The sequence below is a fragment of the Myxine glutinosa genome, chromosome 7, assembly GCF_964187855.1.
Source record: "Myxine glutinosa chromosome 7, kmMyxGlut1.1, whole genome shotgun sequence".
NCBI classification, from domain to species: Eukaryota; Metazoa; Chordata; class Myxini; order Myxiniformes; family Myxinidae; genus Myxine; species Myxine glutinosa.
Genome location: NC_136267.1, coordinates 28,926,491 through 28,938,572, shown reverse-complemented (window position 1 = coordinate 28,938,572; position 12,082 = coordinate 28,926,491). Strand labels below are relative to the sequence as shown.

Here is a 12,082-nt window from a genome sequence, read left to right as displayed (position 1 = left end):
GGGGGTTTACATCTCAACACATGGATGAGACTACTTTATCTCGAGTCCCTCAGCTACCATTTGTTTTCTGCTTTGTTTTCCACTCAGGAGGTCAAGTGGCTTCAAGATATCTATGCATTTGTCAAGAAGAGCTTGCTACCATTAGCTGGAACCGGTGGCCTCACAACTACAGACACCTGTGAATCGCTTGCTACACGTCTTGTCCATTTGTTGTGCCAACAAGAGCACAAAGTGAAACAAAAGGAAACCAGTGAAACAAATCACTCGCCTTCTAAGCTGCCCACTTATTGGAGGTGAAAAAAATATTTTATTACATTCAAATGTTTGTTCCTCAACTACAGCACAGCCCAAACATGAGGCCAGCCATTGTATTGTTCTCTTTAAAAGCTGCCGGCTGTTGTTTTGTGTACACCGACTGAGCAGGATACCACTGGGATTTGAAAATATAATCTATATTATAAAACTGAATTTGCATATTTGTTTTCTTGCAAAATCTAAGATTTTTCAAGCATATTGCTCGCTTGCATTTGTTATTCTGTCTGTCTGTTTGTTTGTCTGTTTGTTGCTCGCCGGAAAAGATTCCGGCAGTATGTTGATCGGTTGGTTTGTCTGTCTGTCTGTTTGTCTGTCTGTTCGCAGTACTACGTCGACACCGTTGCACGAAGAATCGCCAAACTTTACACACATATTTGTCTTGCCCTGGAATAGACTGCCCAATTTTTAACTCTCTCGGCCCAAGGCCACCATGAACAGTGATGTGGCTTTTATTGAAATTCTACAAATACTGTTTAGATTTTGATGAGAATTATGAACCTGCTGCGAATGCGGAAGTGGACAGATGACGGCAATGCGCGGGTTTGATAATATCCCAATACAACCGTCATTCAATCGTAATGTTTAATCGTTAAACGTGTTAATCGTTTTGTTAAAGTATCAATGGATGATTGAAATTGAGTGAATACAAGTACGATTTTGAATTCGTAATTGTATTCACCCAACCGTACGGAACTTCACATCAGGATTTCAATGTTTGTTTATGTCACGAATGTTGTTAAAAGTTTATTTTTTATATTAATGCATACAAACTGCTGACAGGAATCATCACAGAAATGATGTACCATCGTTTAACACAGCAAGGAGGTTTAGAGGCAGATCAAAGGGTTGTAAGAGAGGGTGTTATGGAACAATTGACCACCTGCTACTGAACAAGGCCATACTTGAAACTTGCAAAATGTGAAGAACTAAATTATGACGTCATAATTTGATAATTCGACAAGTACAAAACTTCATTCAATCAAGATGCAATTTCTTGAGCGACAATGCGACATGACGGCATAAACTTGTGGCGACAAAAAAAATAAATGATGACGTCATCGGTCACGTGGTTCGGCCGCCATCTTGGAAAAACCCAAAAACTTTGCACCTTTATATCTCCGAAAGTGCTGAATAGAAAAAATTGAGACATGGCTCATTGTAAAGAACTCTCCATGGGGAATAAAATATTTTTATGATGATGTCAAAGGTGCCTCCATTATGACGTCATAATTCGACAAGTACAAAACTTCATCGATCAAGATGAAATTTCTTGAACATCATCAAGCAATAAATTAGTTTAGAAAACAAATAATGATGATGTCATCGGTCACGTGGTTCGGCCGCCATCTTGGAAAAACAGAAAAACTTTGCACCTCTATCTCCGAAAGTGCTGAATAGAAAAAATTGAGACATGGCTCATTGGAAAGAACTCTCCATGGGGAATAAAATATGTTAATGATGACGTCATCGGTCACGTGGTTCGGCCGCCATCTTGGAAAAAACAAAAAACTTTGCACCTCCATATCTCCTAAAGTGTTGAATAGAAAAAATTGAAACATGGCTCATTGTAAAGAACTCTCCATGGGGAATGAAATATGTTAATGATGATGTCATAGGTGCCTCCATTATGATGTCATAATTCGACAAGTACAAAACTTCATTCGATCAAGATTAAATTTATTGGGCATCATCAAGGAATAAATTAGTTTAGAAAACAAATAATGATGGCGTCATCGGTCACGTGGTCCGGCAGCCATATTTGTCCAAAATGGCCGATTAAAAAGTACATTCCGGCAAGTCCTCGGTCTCTGACCGATTTTCATCTGTCTGTCTGTCTGTTTGATTCCACTTCAGGTCCCTCGAGCGACGGGGCTTGCTTCGATCTCTCCACGGCATCAAAGTTTGAGTGTTTTCCCGTTCGTTTCTTTGTCAAATTTCCGCTGCGTATTTTGTTGTGTATGTGTTATTGTGTGTTTCTATTTGATTTTGGTTTTGTAGTTGTTGCAAATTTGTGTGTAATTAGTCGTTTCTTTGTTCGCGCCTCGTGCGCCTCGTGCGGCCTGGTGTCTCGTGCGGCCTCCTCGTCTCGACTTGTGCCCCGCCCCCTATATCTCGTTTGTTCTTTCACCTCTGCTCCTGCTTTCTCAAATCCACGTTCTCACTTAGAGACTTTTCCCAGATTGTTTTTCATGGTTTTGTTTAAATATTTATTTAAATATTTTTAAACCGCAGCCGTGATGCTGACGCCGCCCCCCCCAACCCCACCCCCCTCACCCCCCAGAATTTCCATGTTTTAAACGTTTCCCAGTGTGTACCCTGGATAAGAATAGGTACGCCGTATCCCTGCGTGTCGTAAGGGGCGACTAAGAGGGTTGGCGTCAGGAAGGGCATCCGGCCATAAAAACATTGCCTCAAAAAGAGAACCATGACAATTACAACTACATGTGGGCAGGGTACAGCCCGAAGTGGAGATCGGTTTCTGAGGTTTGGGACATGGAATGTAGGGACAATGACAGAGAGATCAGGAGAAGTGGTGGAAGTATTGGTCAGAAGAAGAGTGGACATATGTTGTGTGCAAGAGACGAGATGGAAGGGAAGTGGTGTGAGAATGGTGAAGGGTAGGCAGGGATAGAAATACAAGTTTGTGTGGCAAGAGTGCCCGGAGGGCATGAATGGTGTTGGTGTCCTGTTTGCTGAGGAGTTGTAGACAGTGTGGTGAGTGTGACTAGAGTGAGTGATAGGTTGATGATGGTGAAAATGATGATTGGAAAGCTCTTGGTGAACGTCATCTCGGGATATGCTCCGCAGGTTGGTCGAAGCGATGAAGAGAAGGACAAGGTCTGGTGTGCGATAGAGAAGCTGATGGAAAACGTGAAAGATGAGGAAGTTGTTGTGGTAGGAGGAGACCTAAATGGACATGTGGGAAGGAGTATGGATGGTTTTGAGGGAGTTCATGGGGGTTACGGATATGGTGTGAGAAATGGAGGAGGTGAAAGGATTTTGGAGTTTGCTGATGGAGCTGATTTGTTGATTTGTAATACTCAGTTCCAGAAAGAGGATAATAAGCTTGTTACATACACGTCAGGTGGGTCGACGACAACCGTTGACTACCTGATGGTGCGTAGGCGAGATAGTGGGCACCTCCGGGAAACAAAGGTGATCCCGGGGGAGGAGGCTGTTTCACAGCACCACTTGGTTGTCTGCGACATAAGGGTGAAAGGTGCGAGGAGAGCTCGGCGGCTGAAGTACCAACCGAGAATGAAGGTGTGGAGGTTGAAAGAGGTGACAGTAAGGGAGGCATTAAAAGAGAGGCTGAGTAGGGTCGAGGATGATGTGGTTGAGCTTGAAAGTAGTTGGATGTCAATGAAAGCTAGTCTGTTGGGAGCCGTTGGTGAGGTATGTGGATGGACAAAAGGACCACCGAGGCACTCGGAAACATGGTGGTGGGATGATGAAGTTGGAAAGAGGATTGACGAGAAGAGGAAGAAGTTCAAGGAGTGGCAGAAGGCGAAGGGTACGGGAGCAGAAACAGCAGAGCATGAAAGTTATAAGGCAGCCAGGACGGCTGCAAAGAAAGAGGTAGCAAAGGCGCAGGAGGCATGTTGGAAAATGTTCGGAGAACGCTTGGATTCGGAAGAGGGTCAGAAAGCAGTATTCAGGATTGCAAAGCAGATAGCGAAAGAGAGGTGTGATGTGATGGGGGTGAGTTGTTTGAAGGATGAAGTGGGACAAATCGTTGTCGACCCAGATGGAATTAAAGGAAGATGGAAAAGATATCTGGAAATGCTGTTGAATACAGAGAATGAATGGGATGGCAACATAGAGTGTAACCCAGTTTTAGGACCGGCAGAGAAGATAACTGAGAAGGAAGTTGAGGAAGCGATAAAAGCAATGAAGGGTAGAAAAGCGGGAGGGCCGACGGGAGTTGTGGGAGATATGCTGAAGGCAGCAGGAAGTTGGGGTGTGAAGAGAATGACAGAGATCTGTAATCTGGTGGTGAAAGAAGGCCGCATTCCAGTGGATTGGGAACTGAGTACCCTCGTCCCTCTATACAAGGGGAAAGGTGACCCTCTGGAGTGTGGCTCGTACCGAGCGATAAAGTTATTGGAGCATGGAATGAAGGTATTGGAAAGGGTGTTGGAGAGGAGGATAAGGAAGAAAGTGAAGATCGACGCAATGCAGTTTGGATTAATGCCAGGAAGAGGAACGACAGACGCGCTTTTCATTTTGAGGCAGTTGCAGGAGAAGTACATGGAGAAGAGGAAGAAGTTGTTTCTTGGGTTTGTTGATCTGGAGAAAGCATTCGATCGGGTTCCACGCAAAGTATTGACATGGGCATTGAGGAAGTTAGGAGTGGAGGAATGGTTGATCAGAGTAGTGATGGCAATGCACAAAAGAGCGCGCACAGCTGTAAGGACGAAGGACGGGAACAGTGGTGAGTTTGAGGTGAAGGTGGGAGTGCATCAGGGGTCGGTACTAAGCCCACTACTATTTGTAGCTGTGATGGAGGTGCTGGCTCAGAACGTAAAGGAGGGTTTACCGTGGGAGTTGTTGTATGCAGATGATCTGGTGTTGATTGCGGAAAGTATGGATGGACTGAAGGAAAAGATGAACACGTGGAAGGAATGTATGGAGACAAAAGGTCTGAAGGTGAATATCGGAAAGACGAAGGTGATGGCAAGTGGTAAAGCATGTGGTGAGGTGGAAAGAACTGGGAAGTGGCCCTGTGCTGTGTGTAGGAAGGGTGTCGGAGTGAACTCCATTCAGTGTACAATGTGCGCTGAGTGGGTTCATCAAAAATGTAGTGCTCTTAGAGGGTCATTAACCAGTGTGGCAGCTACATTCAAATGTAAGGTGTGCACAGAGGGAGCTGCAGATGGAGGAAATGTTGAGTTGGATCTTGGAGACGGCGTGAAGCTGGAAGGTGTGAAAACATTTTTCTCCCTCGGAGACATGCTGAATGGAGAAGGTGGATCAGACTCGGCAACGGTTGCTCGAGTGAGATGTGCATGGACGAAGTTTCGGGAACTGAGTGGCGTGCTGATGATGAGGGGAGTGTCGTTTAAGCTGAAGGGAAAGGTGTATGCTGCATGTGTGAGAAGTGTTATGATTTATGGGAGCGAGACATGGGTAATGAATGTAGAGCAGCAACGAAGGTGGAAATACGAATGGTTCGACGGATGTGCGGAGTATCGTTGAGAGAGAGGAAGACAAATGATGAATTGCGAAAGATGATGGGAATAGAGCCTGTGATTGATGCTGTAAAGAGGAACAGGTTGAGATGGTTTGGTCATGTGTTGAGGAAGGATGAAAGTGACTGGTTGAGAAGAGTGATGGAAATGAATGTAGAAGGAAGTAAAAGACGGGGAAGACCGAGAAAGATTTGGCTGAAGATGGTGGAAGAAGAAATGCGGGCAAGGGGGTTAACAAGGAGAGATGCAGAAAATAGGGCGAAATGGAGAAGATTGTCATGGGGACCGCAAGGCTAACCCCCGCTCTAGCAGGGAAAATGGCCTTTAAAATGCATGTTGTTGTTGTTGTTGTTGTTGTTGTTGTCTGTCTGTTTGCAGCACTACGTCTACACCGTTACACGTAGAATCGCCAAACTTTACACACATATTTGTCTTGCCCTGGAATAGACTGTGCCCAATTGATTACATCATCGGTCACGTGGTTCGGCCGCCATCTTGGAAAAACCGAAAAACTTTTCACCTCCACATCTCCGAAAGTGCTGAATAGAGAAGATTTAGACATGGCTCATTGTAAAGAACTCTCCATAGGGAATAAAATGTGTTAATGATGTCATTGGTCACGTGGTTCGGCCGCCATCTTGGATAAACCGAAAAACTTTTCACCTCCACATCTCCGAAAGTGCTGAATAGAAAAAATTGAGACATGGCTCATTGTAAAGAACTCTCCATGGGGAATAAAATATGTTAATGATGATGTCATTGGTCACGTGGTTCGACCGCCATCTTGGAAAAACCGAAAAACTTTGCACCTCTCTATCTCCGAAAGTGCTGAATAGAAAAAATTGAGACATGGCTCATTGTAAAGAACTCTCCATGGGGAATAAAATGTGTTCATGATGTCATTGGTCACGTGGTTCGGCCGCCATCTTGGAAAAACCGAAAAACTTTGCACCTCTATATCTCCGAAAGTGCTGAATAGAAAAAATTGAGACATAGCTCATTGTAAAGAACTCTCCATGGGGAATAAAATATTTTAATGATGATGTCATTGGTGCCTCATCATGACGTCATAATTCGACAAGTACAAAATTTCATCGATCAAGATGAAATTTCTTCAGCATCATCAAGTAATAAATTAGTTTAGAAAACAAATAATGATGACGTCATCGGTCACTTGGTTCGGCCGCCATATTTGTCCAAAATGGCCGATAAAAAAGTACATTCTGCAAGTCTTCGGTCTCTGACCGATTTTTCATTTGTTTGTCTGTCACTCACCTACAGGTCACAAAGCTAAACTGATTGTCATGGAACTTCACCAAGTTGTAGAGGTCGTCACAGTTGAGAATCCTTTTGATTTTGAGGTCAAAGGTCATCTGGAGGTCAAATTTATAAAATCCCCATTTTCATCTTAAAAATCATCAATTTTCATCTGATTGACTTGAAAATTTAACAGCATTTGCATAGTGCCTCACTGAAGTGGGAACCCAACTATTTTAAAGGTCCAAAAGTCAAAGGTCAACTCGAGGTCAAACGAATAAAATCATCAATTTTCATCTGAAAAATCACTTTTCAACTTATTAACTCGAAAATTAAACAGCAATTACATAGTGCATCACTGAATTGGGAAACCAGCTGTTTTGAGGTCAAAGGTCAACTCAAGGTCACACTTCTAAAATCATCAATTTTCATCTGAAAAATTGGCACTTTTCATGCTATTGACCTGAGCCTTGATCAAGATCGTCAATTTTAATCTTGAAGGAATGGAGAATTTGATGGATCAATGGCACCCTTTTGGGGGTTGGGGCGGGGGGTGGATTTTGCAAGTATCGTGCTCTGCATGACATCTTCTTGTTTATTACTTGTGAAAAGATTTTTCAACTCTATTGTTTGGTCTTGTGTTTTATTCTGTTTGTATGTCTGTCTGTCTGTCTGTATTATCAACCGATCTTCACCAAACCTCATCAAATGGTATAGTTGGTTATAAGCAAGAAGCCTGTTGTTTTTGGGGTCAAAAGGTCAATAGATCAACATAGGCTAAAGGTCATCAACTTTGTTAAATTTCTAAAATGCTCAATTTTCATCCGATTGACTTGAAATTTGAATAGGATTTGCATATCTGGGCACTGAATTCAACCACCAATTATATTTTAAGTCAACATAGGCCAAAAGGTCAGCATAAGCCAAATTCCTCAATTTTCCTCCGACGGACTTGAAAATTTAAGAGGATTTGCATATGTGGTCACTGAATTCAAACACCACCTATTTTTGAGGTCAACATTGGCCAAAAGGTCAACTTAGGTGCAATTTCTAAAATCCTCAATTTTCATCTGATTGACTTAAAATTTGAACAGGATTTGCATATCAGCTCACTCAATTCAACCACCAATTATTTTGAGGTATAAAGGTCAAAAGAACAACATAGACAAAATTTCTAAAATTGTCAATCTTCATCCGATTGACTTTAAATTTGAAGAAGATTTCTTGTCAGGTTACTGAATTCAACCACCAATTATTTTTGAGGTCAGCATAGGCCATAAGGTCAACATAGGCCAAAGGTCAACAACTTATTTTAGGGTTTTTCGCAAATATCGTGCTATGCATGACATATTTCTTTTTTATTTGTTTGTTTATTTATATATGCTTCAAAAACTAAAAAGAATGCTTTCTGTCCGGGTAGCACACCTGGGGAATGGGGTTTTATGTTTTTGTAATGGCGATACTGATGGATGGGAGTGCTGGAAGTAGAAGATAGGTTGGTGGGAGGGATGCACAATGGAAGGAAGGGAAGAGTTTTGGTCGGTCCTGGGATGTTGGAGGAGATGAGCGTGAACGTCGGACAGATGGAAGTGGAGGAGTATCATGGTCAAGGCAGGGCAGAAGCTTGGTGCCATTGGACCTCATCCCTGAAATAGGGAAATTAAGGAGAAGAAGAAGTTTTGCATGAAGAGTCGAAGAGCTTTCACCAGCAATATGGACATATGTAACCATTGAAATTTCAGGCCTGGCCAGGAGGTTCAGGAATATCCTAACTTGGACCAGAGCCATTTCTCCCAGCCAACCCCACAAGAAGCTGTGAATAACTCAGGCCGTTTAATAAAAAAGAAAATAATTGCTGTCTAATTTGTGAGAAAGGTGCCAAAAAAATCCACAGATGCATTTGTACACCCTCGTACATATGCTGCAGTAGCTAAATGGACTGCTGTATTTAAGCATGGACATGGTTCCCTTGAGGATGACCCGAGGTCCGGATGGCAGATATATGCAACCAACCTACTAATTGTTGCTCAGGTACAGGCAGTAATTGTCAAGGATCACCCCCATTAAGGCCTCCAAAATATCCAGAGAACATGGAATTTCTCAAGGCATTGTGTTTTCAGCGTATTTCACGAACATTTGGAGATGCCTAAGATCACAGCAAGATGTGCCCTCTAAAATGTTAATTGGCACTCCTGATCAACAGCTCGAGCTGGCATCACGCCGTAGGCTTCGCAAACCTGTTTTGTGCGAGGTATATGGCTGCGGGAACGATAATTTGCCGGAGACACTGCTGTGCCGTTGATGTTGCGTCTGTAGGTTAGACCAGACATTCGGAACATGTTAAAAAGAAATTGGTACTTTTCACACTTTGCAGCTGACTACCTGCTGCACACAGGTTCTCACAATGAATTGTACACAGAATGGACAACTTGAATCAGTTAGACTCTACAGTACAATTCTGACCTGACTGAACTTTGCAAAGGCACCTAATTTTTCATTTAACAAACACTTTCACAAGTGTGGAACATCATGATTTACCTTAATCTCGTACCATCGATTATTTTAAGGACAATTTTCAGTGTTTCAGGGTTTGCCTTGATTGCTGCTGCAAATTTATATTGATAGGGCATGCCCGTACTATATCTATATCTAAAATTATATCCCCCCCTCTATTTACATGAAATGGTTTGGTCCATGAAATGTTTTGGTCCATTCGCAACGCCAAAGCGAACGGCGAACGCTTTACATGAAATGGTTTGGTCCATGAAATGTTTTGGTCCATTCGCAACGCCAAAGCGAACGGCGAACGGCTTGCGAGTACAGTGACAATCCCCCCGGGGTTTTAATTAGTTTTAAAACATCGTTTAACGCCAACATAGCGCCAACATAGTTTGCCGACGGGAAATAAATGAATACGCTCTCAAATGTGCCATCCGAGGCAGAGTGTGTTCGCCACGTTCGGCACACGCGATAGCTCGCTGCTCTCTGATTGGTTGAATCGTTTTTTGGACATAGCTCGGTAAGTAATTGTCCGATTAATATGAAACCTTGAAAAGGCACATCCTCGGGTCCCCAGCAATATACCTGGCAAGTTTAAAGTATATCGGACCCGTGGTTGTCGAGAAACAGCGGTCACAGACAAACAAACAAACACACAGAGATTACTGGAATTATAGATAGACTAGGGCATGCCCGTACTATATATAAGCTAGGACGTGCCCGTACGTGGGTGCCCGTTCCTTGCCAAAAAAAAAAAAAAAAAAAAATTTGTGTAGGGGTGTGTGTGTGTAAACATCCTAGGGCGTGCCCGTACGTGGGTGCAAAAAAACATGCGTGCAAACAACAACAACAAAAAAAAACTTTGAAACCACGTGGCAGTAACGACCACAGAACCCCCCCCTCTATTTACATGAATGGTTTGGTCCATTCGCAACGACCACAGAACCCCCCCCTCTATTTACATGAAATGGTTTGGTCCATTCGCAACGCCAAAGCGAACGGCGAACGGCTAAATCGCCATAGCTCGGTAACTACTTGTCCGATTAATTTCAAACCTTGAAAAGGCACATCCTCGGGTCCCCAGCAATATACCTGGCAAGTTTCAAGTATATCGGACCGGTAGTTGTCGAGAAACAGCGGTCACAGACAAACATACACACATACACACATACACACATACACACATACACACATACACACATACACACAGAGATTAATGGAATTATAGATAGATAATGTGTTGCGATAAACATTCAAGGGTTTTGCTTGATTTACTTTAATTTAACCATTCAAAGAGTTGCATTGATAAACAGTAGTTTTTAGGATACACTGTACTCAAACTTTGATAATAAATGACAAATAAAATAATGCTGCTGATACTTTAATACAGTGATAATATAATAAGAGTTCCCTAACAAGGAAAGCTTAATGCATGAGGAGGCCATTCGGCCCATCAACTTTTAACCACTCATCCTCTTTAACAACTCATTCTTTCTCATATATGGTGATTTCATTTGCCACCATGCAAACTTTGCTGGGTGTTGGTACCTCTCACCAGCCATGGCACTTCAGCAAAGGACTTCTGTGAATCCATGGGACCAACTCGATCTGTGAACTTTCCAACTCAGATTTCTCCCATTGGCAGATCCTCTCTTTTGGACTTGATGATTAACCTCCGTGCAAATGGCTCTTGCTCTTCCTCTAATCCAATTGGTTCATCTCATCATATGCTTGTGAAAGTCAGATTCACTTGACATAAAATCATTCCTTTTCTCCAACAGCCTTATCTCAGATCATCAATTTGGATTCAGACCTGGTCACTCGATCTTGGACATGCCGTGTATACTCTCCCAACAATTGATGAAGGCCCTCAATATCAGACATGAGATCAGGGCTGTCTCTCTGGACATATCTCGAGCTTTCGATACAGTCTGGCACCCTACCTTGCTCTCCAAACTGTCTGCCTATGGAATCCAAATCCAACTCCATTCTTGGATTACTCACTATCTGCCATGATCTTTCCTGGGAAACCAAATTTCCAAGCTGGCCTCCAAAACCAGTTGCCGACTGGGCATGCTCCGTCGTGCGAGGTCCTTCCTTGGCACGCCTGAGCTCCTCACCACATACAAGGCTTTCATCCGCAGCTCAATGGAATACAGTTCTCCCCTCTTGGCCGGTGCTCCTGCCTCACACCTAGCTCGGCTTCACGCTGTTGAAACCAAAGCTTTAATAATCATTGGAATCTCCCCCGATGAAGCTTATTCCGAGGGCCTTTCACTCACTCGCCGCAGGCAGGTTGGTGGTCTTTCTGTCTACCACCGACTCCTCTCCGGCCTTGCTCCCCCAGCTCTCTCTGTGCTCTGTCCCCCAAATATTCCTACAGATCACACAAGATCTGCCAGTAACCCTCTTCTGGTGAAATTGCCAAAATCAAGACTCTCTGCTCACCTTCACTCCTTCATTCCTTTTTACTCATGCCGCTGGAACAATCTCCCTCACTCTCTTCAATCCCACTCCTCCCTCCAGGTCTTTAAAACAGCTGTTCACCACCATCTCTTATCTTCCCCCGTCCAAAACCTTGATCTCTTCTACCCCCGTTAATGCACCCCAAATCCACTTTTTTTTTGAATTACCGACTTCGTTCTTTCCTGGAAGTTCCAGCAGTGTCCATGTGTTTTATACTCCCCCCCCCCCCCTCACCTTCCCATGCCTCCTCCCCCCAAGCCCTCTCCTATCCACCTCCCACAGATCCTCCGTTGTCCCTGTTCTCTGCTGTTGTACTTGTGTGCTTCCCTATCTCTACCCATGTTGTCTCCCGC

At 43.4% G+C, this 12,082-nt stretch overlaps 1 protein-coding gene across 1 annotated transcript in view; it reads left to right on the top strand.

Moving 5' to 3' along the window:
* Window positions 1–12,082, top strand: part of LOC137431082 (CST complex subunit CTC1) — a 441,606-nt gene that overhangs the window by 214,144 nt on the left and 215,380 nt on the right. The window contains exon 3 of the mRNA XM_078782659.1: window positions 88–293. Within this exon, the coding sequence (XP_078638785.1) occupies window positions 88–293 (206 nt within the window). The remainder of the gene's footprint in view (window positions 1–87; window positions 294–12,082) is intronic.